This window comes from Capricornis sumatraensis, chromosome 9 (genome assembly GCF_032405125.1).
Source record: "Capricornis sumatraensis isolate serow.1 chromosome 9, serow.2, whole genome shotgun sequence".
NCBI classification, from domain to species: Eukaryota; Metazoa; Chordata; class Mammalia; order Artiodactyla; family Bovidae; genus Capricornis; species Capricornis sumatraensis.
The window spans coordinates 65,595,424-65,623,335 of NC_091077.1; the positions used below are offsets into that span (position 1 = coordinate 65,595,424).

General features: G+C 47.0%; 1 protein-coding gene across 2 annotated transcripts in view; it reads left to right on the forward strand.

Annotated features, from left to right (window-relative positions):
- Positions 1 to 16,178: 16,178 nt before the first annotated feature.
- Positions 16,179 to 27,912, forward strand: part of LARP1 (La ribonucleoprotein 1, translational regulator) — a 62,998-nt gene continuing 51,264 nt past the window's right edge. For both annotated transcript variants that reach the window (XM_068979623.1, XM_068979624.1), the window contains exon 1: positions 16,179 to 16,617. In XM_068979623.1, the coding sequence (XP_068835724.1) occupies positions 16,179 to 16,617 (439 nt within the window). The remainder of the gene's footprint in view (positions 16,618 to 27,912) is intronic.

The window sequence follows — 27,912 nt, forward strand, 5'->3', positions numbered from 1 at the left end:
TGGTGAAATAAAGACTGTTTATCCCCCCCCCCAAAAAAAAATAATAAAATAAAATAAAATAAAATGGCATGCAGGGCTTCCCTGGTTGGTTCAGTGGTAAAGAATCTGCCTGCCAATGCAAGAGACACAGGTTTTTTTGTTTTGTTTTGTTTTGTTTTTGAAAGATAGTTTAGATTTTTAAAAATTTTTTTTAATTTTTACTTTATTTTACTTTACAATACTGTATTGGTTTTGCCATACATTGACATGAATCCACCACGGGTGTATACAAGCTCCCAATCCTGAATCCCCCTCCCACCTCCAACCCCATATCATCTCTCTGGATCATCCCCATGCACCAGCCCCAAGCATCCTGTATCCTGTATCGAACATAGACTGGCACTTTGTTTCTTACATGATAGTATACATGTTTCAGTGCCATTCTCCCAAATCATCCCACCCTCTACCTCTCCCTCAGAGTCCAAAAGTCCGTTCTATACATCTGGAGACACAGGTTTGATCTGTGGTCCAGGACGATCCCACTTGATACTGAGCAGCTAAGTCTGTGCACCACGACTACTGAGCCTGTGCACTAGAGCTGCAGCTGCTGAGCCCACGTGCCTCAGCTACTGAAACTCCCTCACCTGGAGCCCATGCTTCCAAGTGAGAGACGCCACGGCAATGAGAAGCCTGCCCACTGCACCCTGGGTCCACCGGAGCCAGTGTGAGGAATCCCGCCCCACTGCAACTAGAGAGTAGCCCCCGCCCACCCCAACTAGAGAAAAAGTCCACGCAGCAATGAAGACCCAGCACAGCCAAAAATAAATAAAAAAATTTTAAATGGCATGCATAGATTAACAACCATGTGGAAAGAGGAAAAAAGCACCTATGCATAGAGTAAACAGACATTAGAAGAGAAAAATAAAATGTTGACATGGTTTACAAAGGGAATAGGGGTGATTTTTTTCCTCTTGACATACCGTCCCAGTAATCGTGTAATAACCATGTATTCTTTTATAATCAAAAGAAACATTTAATCATATTCCTCCCCAAAGTCTTGTTCAAATGCCATCTCCTTCTAGGTAGCCTTCCAAGGAGCATAGCCAGGTGACCATAGCCAGCCAATGTCTTGCTTCATGTTTACACTTCTGAGGAAAAACCACACTGCAGCAGGAGCACAGTGCCTTACCTAGAGAAGGTGCTCTCAAAATGTGTGATCCTTTCTCTAGAGTCATATAAATTTCAGCAGCAGCTCGCATTTCTCAAAAAGAATACCCCAGCTTTCCAGTAAGCAAGGCAGAGATATGAACCCAGATTACTATGTCTGTTTTCACCTTAAAAGCACTTGATGCTGAAAGGGTTAAGCACTAGGTCCATTATCATTCAGCAAATCATTGGCAGAGGCATTCTAAACAGGTCATTCAAGAAAGAGAAATCTAGTGCAAAACATGTAATCCACCAAGTATATTTCGAGCAGAGCAAAGAGCAGAGGAGGAGATTAATAAAGCATTTGGAAAACTCAGCTTTGTATTACTGACTGTGTAACTTTGAGCAAGTTAATTTACCTCTCTGAATTTCAGTTCCCTCCCTGCCACACTGGAGGGATGATGGTGGACTAATCTACAGGATGACCAAGGGTTCAGCTCTGATCGTGGTGGTGGTGGCTGCTGGAATTGCTACGCTGAGAAAGATTCTGAGGACAAAGCCAGGCTTAGTGGGGAAGAGTGTTATAACTGATTAATTACTTCTGCCATGAGCAGGGGATTTGAAATGGGTATTATGAATATTAGACATTTATCTTTCCTGTACCTATTGCTCTTGAAGATCCTTTCTAGCCCTATGTTTGGAGTCCCCAGGCTTAGATCTATTCGTGTGTTTGGTGGGCATAATGTTCATCCCATAGGCAATTCTCTTAATTCCAAAGGGGAAGGAATTTTAATTATCTTCTGAAACTATAGACTTTGTCTCCAGCAATGTATGTGATATATATTTAAATAATCTGTAAGACTCTCAGAGATCCTTAGAGATGAAAATGTCTGAATACAAGGTGTTAATTATATAATTGTAATCATTCTTTTGAGATAAATCATATTTGGCCGCCTCTCCTGTCCACACAGTGCCCTCCCCTCTGGTTGAAGTTGGTCCCAGGAAGTGGGCGTGTATCTTGATTGGTCGTAGTGGGCAGTGATGTCAGTTCATAGGTGAAGAAGGGGAATGTCCTGGGTACGATACCAGAGCCCCAGACCAGAGTCTTGCCATTCATCACTCTGTCTGGCCTCGCCTGGAATGTTACATGCTTGGGATTTCTGCAGGGAGCTTGACCTTTGCTTTATCTTTGAAAGAAATATCCTATAACCATTGGGAAAGGTATTGTTTGAACAATTTAAGTAACACAGAAATTATATGTTTGTGGCTGACAAAGGCACTCATAAACTGGATGACAGATAAGCACATCCTGAGGGCCTAGCAGAACAGTCAGGCTGTCAATAACACAGGCTTTGAAACCAGACTTCTGTGAGTCTGAATGTAGCTCCGACATTTATAAATGAATTTGCACCAGCCACTTAGCCTCTGTTTTCTCATATGTAGAATGGGCTCCATAATAATACCTACTTCAGAGGGTTATTGTATGACATAATTCATAAAAAGCAAAAGTGTCTGGCACAGATTAAGCCTGCCCTATATAGGAAGTATTACTATTAATATTATGTTTTAAATAATTAGTAGGACTTCTTTGACTATCCAGTAGTTAAGACTCTGGCACTTCCAATGCAGAGGGTGTGGGCTTGATTCCTGGTTGGGTAACTAAGATCTCGCATCCTGCATGGTGAAGCAAAAAAAAATTATTAGCAGTGATTTCTAATTACATATGAAATAAAACTCAAAAATGCAAATTTAGCTTCTATAAGCTTTGTAGACATCAAGACAGGGGCTGGAATGGGGTGGAGTTCTTTTATTGTTGTTGTTTTAATACTAACAGAATGCTCATTTTAAAAAAGTTAGAAAATTATATGGTTGGCCAAAAGAACAAATCAGTACTCAGAAATAACCATGATAAATAACCTGTTTATCTTTTGGTGTATATCCTCATGATGATGACACACATATGTTAGAACAAAAAGGACACTTGACATGGGCAATATCACACTGAACAAGATGTTTTATAGCCAGCTGTTTTTCAGTGAGTAAAGGGAGGTCTATAGGCAAATGTCAGAGAAGGCAATGGCACCCCACTCCAGTACTCTTGCCTGGAAAATCCCGTGGACAGAGGAGCCTGGTGGGCTGCAGTCCATGGGGTCGCTGAGGGTCAGACATGACTGAGCGACTTCACTTTCACTTTTCACTTTCCTGCATTGGAGAAGGAAATGGCAACCCACTCCAGTGTTCTTGCCTGGAGAATCCCAGGGACGGGGGAGCCTGTTGGGCTGCCGTCTATGGAGTCACCCAGAGTCAGATAGGACTGAAGTGACTTAGCAGCAGCATAGGCAAATGTACTGGGTTTGTGTGTGTGTGTGTGTGTGTGGTTTTTTTTTTTTAACTGTTTAAAAGGCACCTAACATAACATTTTCCACTTTAAATTATACAGCTCAATAGTGTTAAGTGTATTCATATTGTTGTAAAACAAATCTCTGGAGCTTTTCATCTTGCAAATCTACCCACTAAACAACTCCCCTTTTCCTCTTCCCCCAGCCCCTGGCAACACCATTCTGTGTTGTTTCTGTGGGTTTGACTGTTTTTGCTGCCCCACATAAGTGGAATCATAGCGTATCTGTTGTTTTCTGACTGGCTTATTTCATTTAGCATAATGTCCTCAAGTTGCATTCATGTTGTAGCATGTGGCAGAGTTTCCTTCCATTTTAAGGCTTGATAATATTCCACTGTATGTTTGTATGAACCGTATTTGTTTATCCTTTTCTTCACTGATTGATTTTGGGGTTGTTTCTACCTCTTGGCTATTAATAACGCTGCTATGAATATGGGTATGCAAATAGCTCTTCAAGACCCTGCTTTCCATTGCTTTGGATATATACCCAAAAGTGGAATTGCTGGATCATATAATAGATATATTTTTAATTTTTTGAAGAAGCTACACACTGTTTTCCATAGTATAATAGCTGCACTACTTTACATTCTCATCCATACATTCTCGTCCACAGTGTACAAGGGTTCTCATTTCTCCACATCCACTCCAACATTTATTTTCTTTTTCTTTTTCAATAGTAGCCATCCTAAAGGGTACAAGGTGAACATATGTATTCAGTTCAGTTCAGTTCCGTCGCTCAGTCGTGTCCAACTCTCTGCAACCCCATGAATCGCAGCACGCCAGGCTTCCCTGTCCATCACCAACTCCTGGAGTTCACTCAAACTCACGTCCATTGAGTCGGTTGATTTAACACAATTCTAGGCAGAATGTTTAAAATTCTCAAAAGAACAAATTTTGATACTAAGAAATGTAGAATCTTTTTTTTTATGTATAAATGACTAACAACCTTTCTGAAACTTATAAACTCTCATCAGACATACTCTGCTTTGTGGATGAGCTTCTTATCACTCCAAATTTTAGGATGTTTACTTATCAAAGGACGATTACTAGTTCTGTAATGTTTCAGCAGGTCAGCCCTTGGTACTTGTTTTCTTCTTCTCAAAAACCAAGCTACTTCCCACTGTCTGTCTCTTTGATCTCCTCCAAGCCTTTAATCTCCTCCTCCTTTTCTGGTTCCCACCCCTGCCCTCTCCTCTTAAATGAGGTGTTTTCCATTGTTCCAACTTCCCAACCTGTTTCAACCCCTTCCCCTCAGCCCTCCCCAGCTAGGCCCTGAAATATCCCCTACTTCACTCTCGCGGCGCTGGTGGGTCCTGGGAACCCTCAGGTCCTTGTCTCTGGTTTTCGACCCTTGGTTAACCTGCTCCAGGAAGCTGCTCAGAGGGGGTCTGCCTGTTTGTATGTGTGTGTGTGCGTGTGTGTCTAAGGTGAGATACTACAAGCTGCCATTCCCTTGGCAGATGTGGTTCCCACATATGCATCTCACCACATTGAATGTCACCCTATTATTGAGACACATTCTTTTTTTTTCTCACATCCCAACCCCTACATGCCAGCCAGCATCTAACCTGAACCCTCTGAACAGTCGGTTGTTAAAATGCCCAAAGAAACCGTGCTGACTCCTGTGTGCTATTAATACCTTCCTAAGGCTTTTCTTGAGGCTGTTATATTATATATTATTTTTGCCATATATGCTGACCTTAGACACTGCCCCCCCTCATGAAATGGGACCCTGCCATACCATTTTCTGTCTTTTTAAAATTATGTTAAATTTACAACAATACGCTGTACAGATTTTTTCTTTTTTTTCTTTTTACTGTACGGATTTTAAATGTATGATTCAGTGAGCTTTGACAAACATGAACCCCTGTGAATTACAAGATTCTGATACACAGTCAGCTAATTTAGAGAAATTTCAGGGGTCCACAGAACTGTTGGAAAGAGCATAGAGTTTGGAGTCAGGAGACCTGGTTACCACGTCAAGCCTTTGGCATTAACCAGCTGTGTGAGTTTGGGCTGCTGCCCTCGCCTCTCTAGGCCCTGGCTTCTCTCCCTACAATAAGGAGGCTGTCTCTCAGTCCACGTGACACAGCAGGTATTGGTCAAAGGTCACAGAAGACTCCTGAGAGTATGCAGAGCTACTGTGTCCTGCTGATATTTGCAAAGTGAATGCACCTCACCTGGATCCTGCCAATCAAATTGCTGAAGACGAGAAAGTGAAGAAATAATAATTATATAATAACAATAAACAAAGATGGCAGAAATCAGCCAAACCAATCCCTGCATCTTGTAGGAATGTACCAAGTGCTTGTAAGTAAACCCTTCTCAAATTTGTTTGCCCTGGTACATTAATAAAAGAAGATTCTGAGGGGATTAGCGTCAAATTCACAACAAGTACCCAAAACACACTGTTTGCCAAATAGGCTGAGTTTAGCTCTTTTGAAGCTAATGTGCCTTGCTGAAAGAGGAAAGGACTTCTCTGACAACATAAGAGAAGATAGTACATTTCACTTTTCAAAACCTTCTTATCTATTTCTCATTTGTTCTGTATGGGTTCTGTGACAAGGAAGCAGGACAGAGATTATTCCCTCTCCTTTTTTCAGGTGAGGATCCTGAGGCCCGGAAGGATGATGTGAAATGTTCTCATAGCCACCAGCAAGCACACCCCTCTGATTTCTCAGCCTGTGCCTTTGGGCTGTGCCCCACCATCTCTTCTGCAGACAAATCAACCAACCCAGAGAACAGAGTCCAAGAAGAACGAGAAACTCTAATAACAACAAGAAGAACATTCATAGGTGGCACTTAACAGTTACAGACAATTTATTGCCTTCCCATTAGATATTAACACTTGTGATTTTCCCAACAGCCCAGTGAGGGTTCTCTCTGTTTAACAGAAGAGGAGGTGGAAGCACAGAGAGGGCCCCTGGTTTGCTGGTGCTCACAACGCAAGGAGGCTGTGGAGCTGAGACTCTGCCCAGGCTTCCTGGCTCAGAGCCCTAGCCCTGGTACCTGTGCTACACTGCCTCCTGCTTCACTGTGCTGCTGAGGAAAAAGCTTTCTAAACAGAGCTGGTCACTGACAAGATGCACAGCTCTGAGAGCAGTGAGGCCCCTATTCTGGGCACTTCGAGTGGAATCAAGGTGATGGTGATCATTACTGAGCAGTGTTTACAGCAGATAGGGTTGAGGCAGAGGGCTGGTGGTTTGTCCTGGAAGGTCCCTTCCTACCAGAGAGTGTAGGATTTGATGAAATCTCTCACAGATCCCAGTCTTTCAGTTCATGACGTTGACAAGTCCTCCTGGCTCTCGAGCTCTTGGACTGAACATCCTCTCCCAGCCTGTCCTGCCTGCCAACCATCCCCTCCTCGTGGGCATTGGGATCAGTGAGCTGTGAGAACAGGTGGCTATTCGTGGATCATCTTGGAAATCTGACAGCATGGTCTTCAGCTGAGGGACTAGGGAGGAGGGATAGCAGAACAGTAAATTACAGGTTGTCCACCGGCTGATTAAATCAGTGCCTGTGTCCAGCACTGTGGAGATGCTGCATGCCAGGCTCACTCCTGGGCCCAAGGCCCAGATGTCAGTCACAGAACCACAGTCAGAGTGCCAAGTGCTAGGGTCTGCATTTCACATGTGGGGATACTGAAGCCCAGAGAGGGGAAGCAACTTGCCAGAGACCACACAGCATTCCTTCAACAAAATACCAAGGGTCTACTGTGCCACAGACTGTGCTTGGGAACACTAAGGATGAACAAAATAGCCACAAGCTCCAGGCTCACAGAGTTTACACATTAGTGGAGGAAATGGGAAAAAGTAGGTACACGTATAAAACCAGAGATTGTGATCTGCGTCATCAAGAACATGAAGTACTGCAGCCAAGCTGATCAAAAGCAGTCTCTCTGGGAAGGGCCGTTTCAGCTGAGGCTTGAAGTATACGCATATGCTGTTTGTGTGTCTGTGCTGCGAGGATGTGTTCCAGGCAGTGCCCCCGGGCAGGGATGAGCTCCCCGTGTTGGAGGTGCTGGCACAGGGCAAGGGCAGGGGAGAGGAGCAGAAAGGGGAAATCTGAGGTGGATGGAGTCTGGAACACATGGTGTCTTGTGGGCCGAGATGAGAGGCAACGAGTTCATTTTCATCGCACTATGAAGCCATGGGAGAGCTTATGCATGACACGCTATAACATTTCCTGCTTTTTCCCAATGCGGGGGCTCCCTGGGAGCCCTGTTAGCCTGGAGGCTTGCAGAAAACACACCAGGCAATCCTATCAGGGCAAAGTGAACCTGGCTATTCCTTGTCTTTAGTGATCACTACACATTCTATCTGCATTAGGTAATTAGGAAGGAAGTGACGTGAAGGAAGGAAGTGAAAGTCACTCAGTAGTGTCTGACTCTTTGCGACCCCAGGGACTGTAGTCCATGGAATTCTCCAGGCCAGAATACTGGAGTGGGTAGCCTTTCCCTTCTCCAGAGGATTTTCCCAACCCAGGGATCTAACCCAAGTCTCCTGCATTGCAGGCGGATTCTTTATCAGCTGAGCCACAAAGGAAGCCCAGGTAATTAGGGCACTCATGTTATTTGAAGTTCCCTATTCCGTCCATGTGTCACAGATCCAGAAAGTCCAGTGCTATGGGATGCGGTGGGGATCGGCAGACCTCTCTGAGGCAGTGAATGCCACTGGGACAGGAAGTCAGGCAGCTTTACTAGTTTACCACAGCCTTTCCCCACCTCATTCCTACAGCTAGCACTCATCTTCTTTGCCATACAGGTGTGAAATGTTAGAAACTGCTATCAAGACTGCTCAGATGTAAAGATATTTAGTTCCAGATGGCCATGGTTAGACAGGCAGAGTTCATACTTTGGTAATCACACCTCCTTCCTGTTGCCCTGTGCCGTGTGGAGTCTTTAGGGATGATGACACAGATCAGTAATCCAATCAACAGATGTTGACAGTGTGACCTCCTGAGTCACATGACCTCATCTGAGATAAAAGGGCACTCATTTCTTCACTCTTCTCAACCAAGGAAAAGGCCTGAGGAAGTCTTGGCAGGGAAACTCATAAACCTCCCTGAAGGTCACAAGATGCTATCCTCCCTTTTAATCTAGATATTTCCCAGATTTAAATTTTAAGTCCTAACTCAAGTACAGCCACCTCCAAGAAGTCTTCCCTAACCACCTTTTCCCTGTCCCTCTGGTCTGTGCTCTTCTCTTCCTCCCCTTGGTCTCTTAAACGTGTCTGTACCATGTGTTTAGTGACTGGCATGGTATCAGCCTGTGCAGGGATCTAAATGCAGGCCGTTGGCTGGGAGGACCAAGCACCAGAGGAGGCTGGGGCCTGAGGCCCACCAGTGTGTGTTGGGCCCATCTAATCACAGTTCAACTCAATTAAAAAAAAAAAATACTGTGGAGGCCAAACAAAACATGTCTGTGGGCTGAAATTGGCCAGAGGGCTAGCAGCTTCCAACAGCTAGAATATTATCTGGAGGAGAAGGCATTGCATTTAGAATCTTTAGAAGTCCTGGAGCTGCCCCCAACTAGCAGCCTGAGTCCAGATAAATACCTAATCTTTCTGAGCCTCAGTTTCCTTATCTATACATAAGGAACTGTCTCTGCTTTCTTCATGAGATTTGAAAAATGGTTGCCTTGACTCCATGCCAGTGACCACCATCCTGTTTCCAACAATAGTAGACATTTATTCAGCAGTTACTGTTCTAAGCACCTTAACTCACTTAGTCCCCACAGTAACCCTAAGAGGGGGGTGCTGTTATCATCTCTTATTTTGCAGATGAGAAAGTGAGGCAAAAAGAGGTGAAAGAACATGCAGGTGAGTGCAGAGCTGGGACTATAACACCCTTACACAAATACTGGTTCATTTAATGTTCTCTGAATTTTATGAGGCAAGTATTTCACTTTTCACCATTCTATAGCTGGAGACACTGAAGCTCAGAGAAGTGAAGTAACTTGCCTGGTATCACACAGCTTGAAAGTGGGCAAACCTGAGCCTGAATGCAACTCTGACCCCAAACCCTGTGCCCTTTTTTCTGGGCCAGAGGTGAAGGACAGGCAAGTGATCTGTGAAGAGAGCAGTGTGCTGACACAGTGTTCTGCCCCAGGACAGAAAACATGTATTGCCCTTTCTTGTTTCGACTCCAGTCCCTAGCTCAGGGCCCTTCTGTCCTGGAGCACAGTTATGATCATGTTGCCAGGAAAATTGCTTTCTGCCTTCATTGTGACTGCTGGTTTCCACTTGTCCCCATGAACTTGGATGTTTCTTGACCCTGGAGTGTTTAAACATAGTTACCTTCCTTTGGCTATGGGAGTTTTGCACTTTTGACATGTACTCTCTCTCTTTCCTGTGGTGTGGTGCAAGAGCCTAGAATGGGATGGGAGAGACTGAAGTTCTGATCTTTATTCTGCTGCCCCAGCATCCTAGAGCAAATCATTGAACTTCTGTGAGGCTCAGGGGACAATCACATCTGTCCTCTCTCCATGAAAGCCCTTTCAGAAATGCAGTGTGGAGCAAATAGACGGTGGGCTGCAGAGAGGTAAGGCATACCAAAGATGCTCAATAGATGACCCTCACTGACTGTGTGAAGTGGATTTGCAATGATGTGCAGACAATGCTGATAATACAGTGTTAAAAAAAATAAAGCTGTGGAATGTGCAGTATAGTCTCAGCTATGTAAAATACAAATAGATAAGAGACTAGAAGAAAATATACCAGCTTGACTGTGATTGCCTCTGGGTTGTGCGCGTGTATGTGGGCTCTGCTTTGCTAGACTTAAATTTTTTTTCTATTTGCAAAACTTAGCCCATTTTGTATTATATTTTATCATTTAAAAGTATATATGTAATTTATATGTTTTATACATAATAAATTTATTATATACATTATAAATTAAAGTATATATATTAAGTAATTTATAAATATATATTTATGTATAAATAAATGTATAAAATTTAGTACCTGGCCCTTGACAATGTTGCTCTAGTTACCAGAACATTGAAGTGATAAGGTATGACCTTGCATCCATTCATTCATTCATTCCCTTGTCCAGAAAACACATGGAGGGCTTGCTATGTAAAGGCAGCAGTGATGATTACTATAAACAACACTAAGAAGAATGGGGTATAATCCTTGCCCTCAAGAAATATATTATAATCTAGATAGAGGATAAGGCATATTGATCACTAGCCATAATTGAAGATAGAAAGTACTAAATATTTTATGGAAATTGTCACTAGGAGTTAATAGTGGGGGAGAAATCTACTCCAGCTATGGAGATTAAATTTTTGTAAAGAAGTTGTAATTTTGTGCTGAACCTTGAAGGACTAGTAGAACTCTGGGTATGTGGAAATGGGAAGGCATCATTGGCAGTAATAAAAGTAATGAAAGGTAATATTTACTTGGGACATACTATGTGCCAGGCATTGTACTTTTAAACTACACACATTCTCCCATTTAAGACTCACAGAAGTTCTATGAGGAAAGTAGTATTATCATCTCCAATTGACAGATGGGGAGACTGAGGCTTGAGAGATGAAAGTTATTCTCCTGAAGCCATGAGATGGTCAAGCTGGGATTCACACTCAGGACCTCACTGTGAACAGCTTTGTCACAGAGAAAGTACATGAATTGAGGCAGGAAAGCATGGGGCCCACAGGGAATTAGACAGGAGCTTTTTGAAGACATGGATCTTGTGTGTCTTGCTCACCTTTCCATGTCCAGGGTCTGGACTGTAACTGGCACATTGCAGATGGTGTAGTAAATACTGGTTGAATGAAAGGATAAAAGAAACAGTGAGTAGTCGACTGTTGCTGGCATGTAGGCTGTGTGGCTGAAAGCAGTAGGACAGGCAGGCGTGTGCACGCCAAGATTTTAAGCAAAGGCAGGGCCCATCAATCAAAGAAGCAGAGAACTGGCTCAGGCAGCATGGCAGGCTGCATGGCAAGGAGGAGAACAGTTAGTTGGTGGGGAAGCCCACAGGAGACCACTTGAGAAAGTTCAGGAACACTAGGGAGAGGAGTGGGAATGGAGGCAGAAGCTGTGTAGGTAGGATAGATTAGAAAGAGGCCATGGTATGCTGCCTATCTCTTAACTCAGAGTGGGGAATGCGTTAAAAGAAAATTGATGTTCTATCAGAACTTTACAAATCTATTCTTTATCTTTTACTAACTTCATTGGGTGGCTTGGGCAGCCTCTGAGCCTACTTCCTCATCTGTAAAATGGGGGTAATCATACTTACAGAAACCCTGAGGGTTAGCCATGTTATTATGGGAACAGTCGGACGTGCCAGGTGACTCAGTGGCAGAGAATCTGCCTGCAATGCAGGAGATGCGGGTTTGATCCCTAGGTCAGGAGGATCCCTTGGAGGAGGAAATGGGAACCCACTCCAGTATTCTTGCCTGGAGAATTCCATGGTCAGAGGAGCCTGGTGGGCTACAGTTGCAAAGAATCAGACATGACCGAGCGACTGAATACGCAGGCATGGGAACAGTCAGTACTTCTGACTTCTCCTTATCCTCCTTACACTGTAACTATTGCTATTTCCATCTAGTTGACAAGAGATCTAGGCTGAGCCTCCTCTCATGAACTGAAGTAAATTTCTTGGCATGTGCCAGAAGGTCCAAGAGTCTTCAGGTTTGGGAAAACATTGCCTAGCTAATACTGTCTGGCCAATGCCCCTCCCTTGCTAACCCCACCTACTCTTCCATGTTGGTATAAAGAGGCCTCAAGCCTAGGAGTCCCTGGTATCAGAAGAAGATAAGTGATAAAGCCCAAGTTCTTTCAGAAACTAAAGGCTCTCTGGAAAATCAAACTCAAAGAGGAATAAAATGGAATATCCAAGCCCAGATAAAGGAACCACCTCTCTTTTACCTATGTTTCCCTCCAAAAAATAGTTTCAGGGAACTTGTATCTTTCTTCCTACCCATGAGCCGGATGCAGGTATTATGCTTCCCATTTTGTGAACAGAGAAATGGAAGCCCAGGAAGGCTCAGGAGGCTGCTCCAATTCATTCAGCAAAGCTGGGGATGGGCCCAGGTTATAAACCACGTCTGCTGTCTCTAATCCCTGCTCCAGCCTCCGGTCTCTCTTTTAGGAAGCTGTCAGTACCAGGAGGCAAACAAGCACGTAATTATAAATAGGTATTTGGACCCACTTTATTATTTTAATGTTTTAGAGTTTGATTTTCTCTCTCTGTGTGTCTGTGCATTTTAAGACTATGATGTGTTCAAACCGTGGGCAAAGCACAAGTTAGTCTGATCCTTATTGCTTTCTGCCAAAAGCGTATCTTGTTTAATTTCTTTTTTTTTTGCCTGAGATCACTTATTGCTTAACTACTTGGTCCCTCCAATTAGAGTTTACCTTTTGGAGAGACAGGGTTCAGCTTTTTTTAGTATCTTCCCCAGTCCAACGTATTTGATGAGTGCTCCACAAATAGCCATCGATATGGCAATGGAGAGAAGAGAAGCAGCCTTACAGTATAGTGCGGGGGATAAAAACAGGCCTGGGGAATTAGCTGCTGCCTGAGACCCTAGGCAGCCAGCTGACTTTCTTTTTCTGAACTTCAATTGCTTCCATTTGTAAATGAAGATAATAGCAAGATCTAGCCTAGGGCCTGGCACATAGTAGGAACACTAGGTATTTGTGGGAAAAGCTAGTATCTTAACTCATTAGGTTATTGTGAGGATGAAATGAGATAAAGTATGTCAAGTATTAATATTTCGCATAGAACCTAGCATATAGTAGTTACTTAATAAAAGTAGCTACTCTGAACTATTTGATCAATAGTATTTAAAACTGAACACATGCATATAGAATGCCATAGTAGGTCAGGAATCTAAAAAAACCCAAAACTGAATTCAAATTGCAATTCCATCATTTCCAATAGAAAAAGCTACTGCATTTAGGATTAGAAGATTCAGGTATGAGACCTGACTCTGCCATGGACTAGCTGTGTGACTTTAGTTAAGTAACCTGACTTCTCTGAACTTCGGTTTCTTGAAAAACAAGGGAACTGACTAATCATTATGATTCCTTTTCCCAATTTAATAGCCTCAGTGTAAGATGTGGTCTCATGCTGGTTACCTTACCTTCCTTTTGTGGTCCCAGTTTGCTCATCTGAAAAATGGCCTATGGGTGTTAGGAGCCCCTCTCTGGGGCAGAGCAGGCCTAGGGGTGCAGATCTGTGTTGCTCCAGCCTCCACATAGGGCCTGGTGCTGCTTGTTCAGCTCAGACTGATGCTAAGTAACATGAACAAGTTACTTGTCCACATAGAGCCCTTCTCTCTTCACAAAGCATACCCTCTACCTCCAACTATAGGAATATAGAAAAGAATGACCAACAAGGACCATTATGTCCTCTTAAAAAGTTCAGAGATAGTCTAATGTGAATCCGCTTCAGAAAATAAATTAAAAAATAAAATAAAAAATAGTGCATGCTAGTGACAGTGTACAATAATTTACCTTCTGATTAAGGGTATATATAATGTAACAACAAAGAATCTGTTTTAATTCATCAAGATCCCTTTAATCATTTAATCATTTTCTTCTTTGTATCTCTTTTGAAGCACTGGCCTCAGTCTCTGTAATTTACATAGTACTTTGTTTGACTGAAGTTGTCTCACTTGTCTCCTCACAAAAGCTGAGAGGTTAGAAGCAAGTCAAGCATAATTTACCCCCATGTGTCTACCAGGGAAGGGGCTCCAGTGAAGTGCTGAGAGCTGGCCAAGGTGTGGACACCACGTTATGGAAGAGTTGGGACCACACATCAGATTGTCTGGTTGTCCCCACCAGCACCTCTCCCCAGTGGTCCTGGTTACAACAGCCCTACAACTAACCTCACCCCTTGGGGGCAGTTTCAAAAGGCTGATTTTCAATAAGCCTTCTTTGTCCAGCAGGTCATGTGTTCTAATTCTTTTGGAGATGGCTAACACTCTTGGCTGTTATGTCTTGAGCAGGTGATATCATAGCCAGCCAGAGGCCAGGACTCCTCCAAGTGAAGTGTGGGACCACAAGCACCAACAGGGTTCTTGCTAGACATGTAGTTTCTTGGTCCAATCCCAGACATACCTGATTCCAAATACTTTGGAATCTGCATTCAAGGTTTTCCCTCATCATCCAAACTAAAGTAACTGATCTAGTGACCTACTGCCGTAGTAGCTACTGTCTTCATAGATATGAGACAAGCTCTTGTTCATAAGTTTGTTTTACTTTCTCCACCTTAGAATGCAAATTCCATGAGGTCCTTGCAAGCCTTGTCCCTAGAAACCCCCCACAGTAAATATTTAATTGAATGTGCACTAAAATTTGAAACCACTGTCTACATTTTATAACAGGGAAACTGAGTCCCAACTAATGCAGAGTTGGTAAGGGGCAGGACCAGGGTCAGGATAAAATCTCGGATCTCCAGGGTTCCAATTCGGTGTTGGTTCGTCTCTGGCCCAAGCAATTCTTATAAAAACTGAAGTCCATTTGAGGGGGGGGGAAAAAAAAAAGACATTTCTCGCCCATAAATACTAAGTTTCAGGGCTTGGCCGGGTTGGGGGCTGTTGGTAATTTCCTGCTCACTTCCGAGACGCCCGATGCCCCCAAGGGTTAAAGACCCGTCTTCTAGGCCAGATGTCCGCACAGTGACCTGGCCAGGGCTGCCTGGGAGGAGCCGAGCACAGTCCGCGGAGGTGAGGCCGGCTCACCCAAGGTCACCCAGGCGGGGCCTGGAGGGGCCAGGCCTATGGCACGCAAGTAAGGCGACAGCACCCCCACCCCATCATCCTGTAAGCTTAGGGTGATATTAATGGCTCTTTCCCCAGATTCTGGCGCACCGAGCCTAAAGAGCGCGAGCAGGCCCCGCCAGCCGCGTGGCGCGGTCCCATGTGCTCCACCTGCGGACGCTCTCACGCGCTGGCTCTTTAAGACACTTCCCCCTCTTTATACCACCCGGTCTCTCCTACCGGGCTCGCTGACTGCCCCCCCCTTTCGAATTGCATCAGGCACGTGCTCGCCCCCGTCCGGTTTGAGTACCCCTCACCCACCAGCCCGGGAGGTGCGCCGAGGAATCGGAGGCCAGGGGCGGGGCCAGGGGCGGGGCCGCGAGGCCCTGCGCGCGCGCTCCCGCCGCCTTCGCCCGCCCGTCGCCCAGGGCCAGCCCCGGCGGGCGCGCCCCCGTTGCGCCGTCCCCTCCCCTTGCCCGCTGCGTCGCGAGGCGCGCGCCCGCCCGCCGCCTGCCGCGGATCGCGTGGTCAGCTCGGCTCGCCGCGCCTCTCCCCCGTCCGTCCATATTGCTGCAGCCCCCGTGCCGGGAAGCCCGGGCCGCCCCGGGGGCGGGGGGGAGGGAGGGACGGGACGAGAAGCCTGCCAGGCTCGGGGTGGGGGCTCCTTGCGAGGAACGGGCGGGGGGGGACGCGCGCCGAGGAGGCCTGGACCGCAGAGTGGGGGGCCTTCCTCCCCCCCCCCGCCCCGCCAGCGGGCCTTGGATCTACGGCGGCTGCATCCGACCGGGAAGGGGGGCCGCGCCTAGCGTGAACCCCGACCCTTCTCCGCCGGGACTGGGGCCCAGCGCCCCGGAGGAAGGCGTCGCGGGCTCTCTGAGAGCCAAGTTCGAGGCGGGGGAGGCAGCCTCGGGCGCGCCCTGCTTCTCCGGGGGGGCAGGCGCGCAGATGGCCACTCAGGTGGAGCCGCTGCTGCCGGGGGGCGCCCCGCTCTTGCAGGCCGAAGATCACGGGGGTCTGGTGAGGAAGAAGCCGCTGCCGCCGCCCGAGGGCAAGGGCGAGCCCGGGGCGAACGACGTCGGGGGCGGGGAGCCGGACGGCGGCACCCGAAGACCTCGGCCGCCCTGCGCCAAGCAGCACAGGGAAGGCACCGGGCAGCTGGAGCGCGAGAGCCCGCGGCCGCCGCAGCCTCCCGGCGCCGAGGGCCTGGCCGTCAGCGACGGGGAGGAGGGCGGCGGCGGCGAGCCGGGCGCTGGCGGAGGAGCTGCTGGAGCCGCGGGCGCCGGGCGCCGAGACTTCGTGGAGGCCCCTCCGCCCAAGGTGAACCCGTGGACTAAGAACGCTCTGCCGCCGGTCCTGGCCACCGTGAACGGACAGTCTCCTCCAGGTGGGTCTCCGTTTGGTATTCCGGGACCGGGGGCCTCTTCCGGGGACATAGGCGTCCCCTCCCCCAGCGGCCTCCAGGGCCCGGGGGTCCGCCACAGTGGGTCGTGGTGACTCGGGTTTTTTTTTTTTTTTTTTTTTCATTATCGCCTCGCTAATTCAGGTCGCCGTGCCCTGCCCCCCCGCACGCCCCAGCACACTCGGGAACCTGCCCCTGCCGCAGGGCCCGGCCTCCGGGAGGCTACGGCCACCGCCTGGGCCGCAGCGGTTAGTGGGCAACGGCGTGGTCCCGGCCTGTCTCGCGGGGAGAGGGGTGGGCGCTGGTTTCGGTGAAAGGGGCCGTCCCCCCCGCCCCCACCGCGTGTCTGTGTGAGAGACGGTTTCTTGCCTGAACCTTCCTCGGGAAGCCCCCTCCGCCCCCCCGCCCCGTGTTCCTCGTTTTGGTAGCGTTGCTATCGTCCCCGTGTTGTAAATGTTTAATGAGTATATGTCATAGGCAGCAAAACGCCCGGCGATGAGTGCATACCGACCACACGGATTCAGGATTTAAAAGTTAACAAGTTTGTTCTCGAGTAGATGGTGTTAGGCGGTAGAATGGCCGTGGGCGACGGCTCGAGGGGTCGGTTACGGGGAGAATGGGGAGAAGAAACCCAACGTGTCATTGAATTCGGTGCTTTCCCTCGCCTGATCCTGGGGACCTTCCGCCTTGTGAGGGAGCCGGATGGCGAGTGTGCGGGGCGTCCAGTGAGGGGAAATGTGAGGCGAGTAAGGGGGCATGCAGCGACTCGAGGGGCGTGTGGCGGCGGGGGAGGGAGTGGCCGGGCCAGGCCGGACGGGCGGGTGACAGTTGGGCGCCATGCGCCGCGCCGCCGGCCCGCGGGCTGCTCGCGGCCGCTCGGCCTGGGCGTTCGGCGGTCGCCGCGGCGCTCGGGGCGGAAGGCGGGTGCGGGCGGCGCGGCCGGGAGTGTGCGTGTGCGCGGGTGTGAGTGCGCGTCCCCCCTTCCCGGCATTCCTCCGCAGCCGGGACAACGTGGTGCCTCCCCGCGCGGCTGGCGGCATGTGACCGCCGAGCGGCGCGCCCTCCCTCTCCCTCCTCGACTTCTTTGGGTCCTTTCGGACCCGGCCTCTCGGGGGAGGTGGGTGTGCGGGAAGTCCCCGCAGAGCCTTGTTGATGGGGGAAGGAGGGTAAGGAATATGGAGTCTCCGCTAGGCCTTCCTTTGCCGAAAATAGATCGTCGCCTTTGGTGGGGGGCGCGCCCGCCCTGCTCCCTTTGCCGGCCCGTAGAGACACCCTGGGGCTGGATTCTTGGGTTCGGGATCTTCTTGCAGTGAGCCGGTATTAAAACCCAATTGGAGCTACTACGATGGCCTGTGGCCATAGCCCTACGGCTTTTTCAGAACTCCTCCCCTTCTGCTTGAGACTGACTGGTTTAAACCATCAAAATGGGGAAAGTTGAAAGGGCAGCTTAATGCTTTCACATTCAAGGGAATAGAATCCCTCGTAGTCCCAGGGAAACCAGAACACCGAATTCTGAAAATGGCATGTTGTAATTTTTATTTCTTTATAAGATTGCTTCATTTGGGGGAGGGGACCTTTGGCGTTTACTAATAGTACCTCAAACCGTGTTCTCTTCCTTTTGCCCTCCTCCCCTTCCCCCCTTTTCCTTCCAGAACCCTCTTATGCAAAGGGCAGTGCTGAAATCTCCATTTTCTTGCAAATCTCTCCTGATCCACCCACGGAGGGAGGAAAAGCAATTTGAAGATACTCTTTGGTCCTTCCCCCCTCTTTAAACTCAGGGTATAATCATCCGGAGGAGAGAGCACTCCTCAGAAGTTTAAATGGGGCTACTCACTCTGGCTGCTGCTGCTCTGCTAATGGTGAACCTGCCTTGTGGGTTTTAAATCAGCCATGACATCAGGTGGTGTTGGATGTCTGAGCTGGCATTTTGTGCAAGTCTAGGGGCCCTTGGTAGGGTGCGTCACCGGGGTTATTGATCGTGGGAAGAAGACAGCTTGGCTGGCATCTCGCCTTTACCTCTGAATAGAAAAGCCAACTTGCTTTAAGTGCCCAAAGCAAAATTCTAAGTCCGGTAGACTTACGCTGTTCTTGTTAGGCGAGGAAGTGTCTTGTCTGCTCATTAGTATTGAACCTTCAGAATAGTCTTCGACAGACGAACTCTGAATTAATCCAGTAGCTTCTCTGTTTAAGCCTGTTGTTAGGGCTTGAATGTTTTTTGAAGGAGAATTTTGTGTTCAGGGTAGATAGTGGCCCTTTCTTTGAAATTTACATGGATCACTAAGGCCCTTTTCCAGCCCTGATTTTATTTGGACAAGTTTAAATGTGACACCAGTGGAGTGGCAGTGTGGTCTTCGGGAAATTTTGTGTTCTGTGATGCATATGTTTTTGGTGCCTCCTAAGTAAGCCAAAAGCTTTCCAAAGCTTTCTGCAAACGCCTATTTTTAGCTCTCCTTTTGGCTCAGATGCTAGTATTTTAGTTCTTTAAGAGACACACTCAGTAACTAGTAATAAAAAATGTTTTGTGATATCCCCCCTTTCTTGCGGGGCTCTCTGTTCTGGTTTAAGTGTCTGTCTTAGTGGTTTTAAGTCTTGGGATTTGCATTTTGGCTTTTTGTATTTCTCTCCCTTAGAATGTTTTGAAAACATTAAAATTTCTTTTCCTTATTCTAGCCACAACTCTTTAAGTATGAGAGAGGCAGGATATCTCATTTACAAGAAGAAATGAGGGACTTCCGTGATGGTTAAGACTCCCCACTCTCAGTGGAGGGGGCCCAGGTTCAATCCCTGGTCAGGGAACTAGATCCCATGTGCTGCAGCAAAGATCCTGTGTGTGGCAACTATGACCTAGCACAGCCGATTTTTTTTTTTTCTTTTTTTTAGTGAAGAAGATAGCAAAGGTTCTGATGTCAAAACTGCTTGTGTTCTAATGCCAGTTGCTTAGCTGTGCTTCATTGGACAAGATAATTTAACCATTCTGTGCCTCAGCTTCCTCATTATATTCTAGAAATGAAGTTATTTATCTGCCTCGAGCATTGTGAGCATTCACTGTGATGGTACGGTTCAAGTATTTAGTCTGGTGCCTGGCATGTGTTTGCTGTTGTACTGTGGAAGACTAAAACTTTGGGATTTCCTGGGCCTTGTTCTGGGTTTCCGTTTTCTCCACCTGTAAAATTGAGGGGGTTGGAGAATGGTATGTTTTCCTTTTCTGATATTTTATCAGTACTCCCTGAAATATATGGGATCTGTCTCCTTAAAAGTAGACCTTTGCTTCTCCACAGACATGAAGGACATAGTATGGATAATCTTAAAATTTGATGTTTCAAACAATTGCCTACTTTTACTTTGGAATGTGTTGCAACAAATGTTTTTAAAATAAGTTTTAATTTATCTGCCTTTCGTAAAAATTAGCTTTTGGCAGAGTGTGCATGTGCTCTTTAGGGTTGTGGGCAAAGCCGAGTCTAACTGAACTAAACATTTGCTGTGTTAAATGCTTTTTAAAAGTTGCTGTGGCTGGTATACATGTAGTAGGTAGAGACTTGAGAGTGCATTATCCCCACAAACTTCCAGCACCCCTAGCAGGGAATAAGTGGGTGGATTGTGTGACACTTCTGTGATCTTTTTCTTCATTTCTCTTTAAAGGAAAGTTGGCGTCAGGGTCTGAGACTTGCACATTTATATTCTGGGTATCATTTTTTTTTTTTCCTGTGTCCCTTTGAAGTACAGCTAACTGGTGGCATGAAACAAAAAAGGATTATAATCCCAGCTAACCCATGGCAACCCCAGGAATCTTGTGCCACACTGAACTGGCCCCAAATAAACCTCCACTCAAAGTCTCCATTTCCTTCCTGCGTTTGGGCCCTTTCCCATCTTCCTTCACCCACCAGTCCCACAACTGGTGTACTAGGTGGGGCACTACTGGCAGGGATCTAGGGTATCAGTCAGTCTTCACTGCATGAAGACCTCATGGTGTCAGAGCTACTTCAGACCCTGGCTCCTTCCTTCCCCACCACTAGAAGTGGACTGGATGGAATTACACAGTCTGTAATTTTGAGTCCCAACTTTGTTCCTAACTTCCTGTTCAGTCTTGGGTAAATAACTCAGCCTCTCTAAGCCATTGTTCCTTCATCCTCAAAACGGGAATAGTGATAGTAACTGATTCATAAATATTTAGTGTGATACTTAGCTTAATTTCAAGTACAGAGCATCTAATAAGTGCTAGCTGTAATAAATCATAACCATTATTAGAGGTGTTCATTTTGCGTGTAATTCTGCTTGTGTCCAACTTTGTGGGCATTAGCAACCCCCATACTCTCTCTGAGCCTGTGTTTCTTCATCTGTTAAATAAGGGAATTGGAATAGGTCTAAATGTCTTTAGTATTTTTACTATCAAAAGCAGTTTTTCTCTGATAAACCCCTTCCCCACAAAAGAAACCAAAGTAGAGCTTTTTGATTTGTTTTTAATTGAGATATACTTGGTTTATAATGTTTATGTAATTTTCAGGTATATAGCAGTGATTCACAATTTTTACAAAGCAGAGCTTTTTATATGTGTATGTTTGTATCTGCAATTGTGGTTAAGAAGTTCAGTTTTGAATCCAAGTTCTGTGAAGGCTGGAGAGACACTTTTCTGGCTTTAGGAACCTAAGCCAGTTGCTTGGAGGTGTATATCAGAGCAGCCTGTGTAGCAGCCAGGCATTAGGTGCCTTACAGTGAATGTGATAATAGAAAGTACACAGTGCTGTCTGTAAAAATTGTGTCTGCCAAATAAAAATTGAACCCATGTCTAACAGAATCATAGATCTGTGAGGATAGAAGAATACATTGATGGACCATGAGGTAGCAGTTATTCAGTTTTTGAACGTGAGAAACTACAGGACAGATTATTTTGTTAGCAAATAAGTGGCGTTAAAAAAATACAGCAAGGACTTCCCTGGTGGCACAGTGGATAAGACTCCCATCTACCAGTGCAGGGGCCACGGGTTCAATCACTGGTCCAGGAAAAGTCCACGCACCATGGAGCAGCTGAGCCCGAGCGCTGCAACTCCTGAAGCCTGCGCACCGTGGAACCTGGGCTCTGCAAGAGACACCTGCGCACCGCAGCTAGGGAGCAGCCGCTGCTCGCCAAAGCAAGAGAAAGGCCACTTGGAGCAATGGAGGCGTAGCGCAGCGTAGATAAATAAGTGAATAGAACAAGACGAGTGAGTGTAACAGAAACAGACTCACCAAGAACAAACTGGTGGTTCCCAGTGGGGAGAGGGGAGGAGGGAAGGGCAGCGTTGAGATGAGGGGTCAAGAGGTACAAGGTTAAGAGGTACAAACTATTACGTACAAAATAAGGCTACAAGGATGTCTTGTACAAACACAGGTTATAGCCAGTATTTTATAATAAGCATAATGGAGTTGTTCAGTCGTATTGGAGAAAGAAATGGCAACCGACTCCAGTATTCTTGCCTGGAGAATCCCAGGGACAGAGGAGCCTAGTGGGCTGCTGTCTATGGGGTCGCACAGAGTCGGACACGACTGATGCGATTTAGCAGCAGCAGCAGCAGTCGCTAAGTAGTGTATGACTCCTTGCGACCCCATGGACTGTAGTCCACGAGACTCCCCCTGGCCATAGGGTTTCCCAGGCAAGAATACTAGAGTGGGTTGCAGTTTCCTTCTCCAGGCGATTTTCCTGAACCAGGGACTAAACCCACATCTCCTCCATTGGGAAGTGGGTTCTTTACTACTGAGCCATCAAGGAAGCCATAAATGGAGTGTAACTTAAAACTCATGACTCACTATATTTCACCTGCAACTTATTATATTATTGTACATCCGCTTCAATTAAAAAGTAAATAAGCATTTTTAAAAGAGGGAACTGTTATGGTTGAAGAGTTGAGACATCAGTCAAATGCCTTGTGTGGATCATGTTTGAATCCTGATTCAAACAAACAGGTTATATAAGAAGAAATTTTGAAAGTGTAGATATTAGGAAATTATCTGTCAAGTGTAATAATGGCATTATGGTTATTTTTATTTGTTTTAAACTCCATAGCTAGTTATATTGTATACCTTTTGGTGAAGAACTGTTACGTTGGCCTTTATAAAGGAGGGCTTAAAGCTCTTTTCCTATAGTTGAGACCACTTTCTGTTCTTGTAAAGAAAGCACACAATCGGGACACCCTCTGAAGGGGAGAAGGGACGGAGGCCTTCCCCAGGAACCTGTCCCTTGATCTGGGCAGGGTGTTTGAGTTTTACACTCACTGGGAGATAACGCCTGCTGGGGAGGGAGAGGTGCTTTGGAGGTGGTCTGGGGCCCTGGGCAGGTAGGGGGTGGTCTCTGTAGATCTGAACTCTGAACCTCCCTGCGGGGCGGAGTCTCTTGGCTGACCCACTGCCTCTGCAGTGGGGCCTAGGTGAGAGTAAGCATTTTAGAGCTGTTACTCAGCACTCTTTCCCTCCCAGAGGGAGGGAGAGGAGGCGGAGCAGTGGACCTGAAACCACAAAACCTCTCTAACATGGAGAGCTTGGAGGATGGGACTGCCCCCGTTTGCAAAATCCAAGACAACCTCGAAGCGGGTCATTAGGGTGTTGGGGCCTCCAAAGGGCTCCCAAACTTCCCTGGCTGGTCCGGAGTGATCTAAGGCAGTGGCCAGGAGAGGACAGCCTTACTTGCTAGAGGTTCATAAAAGAAAATGAATTTTGATACCTGGCTAATAAAAGGACGGGAAACAGGGTGAAGGGGCAGAGGGGTGGGTGATGGGATTTCAGTCAGAACACGACGGGACTAACCCTGTGCTGAGGCTGCCTGAGGGTCAGCTTGGTACCTCGTTCCGGGGTGGCCCTGTTCATGACTTGAAATGTTCCTCACAGATGTAAGTGGTTTAGATGCCGGAAGATGCGTTCCAAAGCCAGGTTCAGTCGACCGTTGAACAATATGGGTTCATGCTGCATGGATACACTTATGTAGATTTTTCTCAGTAAGTACTCTAGTCCTACCCTCTCTGCTGTCGCAGAACCGCAGATGAGAGCAGCAGCAGATGCCTGGCACAGCCTATAAACTTATAAGTGGGTTTTTCACTGAGCTCGAGGTTGGTGCCTTGACCCCTGTGTTGTTTGGGGATCGACTTTGTATGTGTCAATAGTTTGTGGTAATTACCCATTCTGAGGTGTTATCCATGCCTTTGCTAAGCGAAGATTGATAATTTGGAGTTAGCCTAGGGTGTCTCCAGAGAAGGCAATGGCACCCCACTCCAGTACTCTTGCCTGGAAAATCCCATGGACAGAGGAGCCTGGTAGGCTGCAGGCCATGGGGTCACTAAGAGCTGGACATGAGGAAAAACAGCACGTTCTGATTGATATCCCATCACCCACCCCTTCGCCCCTTCACCCTGTTTCCCGTCCTTTTATTAGCCAGGTATCTAAAATTTATTTTCTTTTATGAACCTCTAGCAAGTAAGGCTGTCCTCTCCTGGCCACTGCCTTAGATCACTCCGGACCAGTGAAGTCACTACTTCACTTTCACTTTTCACTTTCATGCATTGGAGAAGGAAATGGCAACCCACTCCAGTGTTCTTGCCTGGAGAATCCCAGGGACTGGGGAGCCTGGTGGGCTGTCGTCTGTGGGGTCGCACAGAGTCGGACATGACTGAAGCGACTTAGCAGCAGCAGCAGGGTGTCTCCATGAGGAATTTTCCCAGAATCAGAGGGACAGTCTTGATGAGCTCTTTTCCTCTGGCTGCATCTTTGGACTGACAAAGCCTTAGGTGTGAAAAGTAAGGAATGTGGGCTTTTATGATGAACTTTGTAAAACTCTCCACATAAATCTGACATAGAGTGAGAAACTTCACCCACTTTAGTTTGAGGTGTTACTGGTAAACCCAGATGGAGCCTCTGTGTTCAGGGAACTTGGTATAGCCCTCCATATTTGATGTGGTAACCACCTTCCCCTCTGGACATACATTCCAGCAACTCCAGATAGCCTTTTCTTTGCCTTGCCTTTAAATGAAGTCCCAAGGAACTGAATTCAATCCCATAGTTGCCGGGAGCCATCTGGACACATGGTCCACCGGAACCCTGTATGGTTTTAGTCTCCCTTTGACATACACTAGCTTATTGAAACTCTTGATAACCCCAAGATAAGTAATAGTGATATTGCAGTTATCCTTCGTAATCTTCTCAGCAGGCACTCTTTTTTAACCCTGCTTCACAGATGAGGAACGTGAGCCTCAGGAGAGGTTAATAAGGAACTGTCCTCATTGCTCAGACTAAAAACCTTGGGGTCATTCTTGCTACCTCTTTCTCTGTCAACTTATATCTAATTTACCAGGACATCCTTTTGGCTTCTAAAAACTGACCAAAGGTAAACAGGTAACTGAAGTGGGGCTAAAAAGAGCACCTGCTGAGCAGATTACAGAGGATAATTGCAATATCACTATTACTTACTTTGGGGTTATCAGGAGTTTCAGTGAGCTAGTGTATGTGGAGAGGAGACCAGAACAGGTCAACTGTGACCAAAGGTGAATGTTTTTACCACCTCCTCGGCCGCCAGTCTGGTCCATATACCATTGCTTCTCACCTGGAAGGTTGCAGGAGCCTCTAACTGGTGTCCTGTCACTCCTGCTTTAAGTCCTCTCACGGCTTCTATAGTGGAGTAAAAATTCAGAGTCCTTAGAGTATCTTCTTAAGCTGACTCCCTAGTCTTGCCCTTGCCCTGACCTGAGCTCTGACTCCATCTTCACCACTTTCCCCCTCCAACGACGTGACTCTTTGCTCTTCCTGGAGCATGTTGTGCTCCAGGGCTTGTATTCTTCAGTGCTGTTCCCCCAGATAGCCACGTGGACCATGCCCTCACCTTCTTCCGGTTCCTGTTCCCTTCCCTGGGATGGAGAGGCCTGCCCCCACCACTCTGTATTAACCTGCAGACTGCATGCACCTTATGCTGTATCTCATCCCTCTTACCTGCTTCAGGTTTCTTTTTAGTTTTTATCACTTGGATAAGGGTCTTTGGTATTTGACCGCTGCTTATTTCCAGCACCTAAACATGCCTGGCACAGAGTAGGCAGCTCAGTGAAGGTTTAATTAGTGAATGAATGGATGAATCTCATACTTTTAGCAGCAGCATTCATATTTTGAGTCTGGCGCAGAGGATACCGTAGTGAGTAATAAATATTTGTGTTGACAGAGAGCACACGCGTTCTCGATGCGGTATGGAAGATGCTGTGTAAGAAGACTGTGGGATTCTTTGGGAGAGCAGCAGGGGGCACCCCGCTCAGTCCAGGTCAGAGTAATTTTTCTGGAGGAAGCAGTGGCTAAACTGAAATGGGAAGGATAGGTAAGAGTTATCTGAGAAAAGACCTGAAAAGAGGACTCATTCTTGGTTGAGGACAGGCCGAGAGGTTCAGGGAACTGAGTAGTTCCTTGTGGCTGTGGTATAAATTCTGATTTTAACTGGAAGGCAGTGGAGAGCTTTAAAAGATTTTAAGTGAGGGTCAGATTTTTGTTTTTGAAAGTTTGCTTTGGCAATGTGGGAGAACCTCTTAGGTTAAGAATAGGAGATTTGGGGTTTCCTGTCTCATCCTGTGGGGCAAGGTTCCCAGATTAGAAGAGAGCAGACTTCTGAGACATTCCTGAAGTGTAGGTGTAGGACAGTTACCTGTTGTCATCCTTCAAGGATGGGGAGCAACTCCAGTGTATGGGATTTCTCTGACCTTTCAGAAGGCCAGCTTAGTTGGAGTGCAGTTGCTGGTGACTGGCCTAGGCTGAGTCCACACTTGAGCCAGGAGCCCCATCTTACTTGCACTACTGCAGCTGTTTAGGCGGGTAGAGGAGGCAGTGGCCCTGGAAGTGGTGGCGGGGGGACAGGCTTCCATACAGGAGTCCCCACCTCCACCTGGGAAAAAACCCGTGTAGGGGACTTCCTGGGTCTGCATCTAGACTGTCTGCCACCAGCCTCTGTGCAGCTTGGCTTGGTGGGCTTTGCCACACATAGCTACGGGCACAAGCTTTTCTTCCCATCAGAGCCACCTCCTTTCAGCTGAATTCGAGCCATTGTTACATCTGAGCTAACAGTGGGTTGCATCTGCCCATAGGCAGTCTTAGTTTCTGAGAAGAGTGGGATTTTGAGAGCCAGGCTTACCCTGACTTGTGGCCAGTTATCAACTCTGTCCTTAATGCTCTGCACAAAGAGGCTTAGATGTCCTTATCTCCCTTTCAGAGGAGGAGTATTTACAGCTGGAAGGGACCCCAGAGGTCCTTCAACCTAAACCATTCGTTTACAGGGTAGGTACTTGCGGCCCAGAAAGGAAATAGAGTTACTCAAGGTCACAGTCGGTTCAGAGTACGGCTGAGACTTGAACCCACGTCTCTTTGCTTCTATTCCGGTTTTGTTTTCACTCCTCTGGAGGAAGAAGTAGAGCGTTGACTTTGTAGTTATCCAGTTTGAGTTAAGTCCAATCACCTACTGAGTGAGTGCCCTCAGATAGATCGGTAACTTCTGGCTTCAGTAAGTGGAGTTATAACTGGAGTACCCGCGTCCTAGGATCACAGTGAGTGTGCACTGGGTGAAGGTGAGTGCTCAGCTGAAGCCTGGCAAGTAACAAGTGGTGATCGCTCTGCGAGTGTTGACGGTTCCTCTTTTGAGGTCTTGAATTTGGTCCAGGTCTTCAATTTGCTAACAGAAATCAAATGCAGAAGTCTTCTGTCTTCCTGGGTCCTCTCTCCCCCTTTACCCTGCTGCTTGGTGCTGGGGATACACAGGAAGGCAGCCCGTATCACTTAGAGCCAGCTCTTCCTACCTGCCCTAGGCTGGTACACAACTTCATAGTGGAGGGGAATTTGAGGAGTCCCTGGGGGCTATAATCCTGCCATGAGAAGCCCACATTGCGGCACTTGGGAGTGCCCTAGTGGTAGAATGTTGGTGAGAGGACAGCTCAGGTGCTTTGCAGTGAAACCCTCCCGCTCCATCTTCGGTATCTTTCTGCAGCTTTGGATTTGTTTGAGGGAGTGGAGGTCTCCTTGCTTTTCCTGTTCTTTATATATCTTTACAGTGATAGTGGCTCAGACAGTAAAGCATCTGTCTACAATGTGGGAGACCCAGGTTCCATCCCTGGGTCAGGAAGATCTGCTGGAGAGGGAAATGTCAATCCCCTCCAGTACTATTGCTTGGAAAATCCCATGGACAGAGTAGCCTGGTAGGCTACAGTCCATGGGGTTGCAAAGAGTCAGACACGATTGAGTGACTTACTTACTTAAAGTGATACGAGGAAGAGAGGCCAATTATGTGGATGGAATAACCTA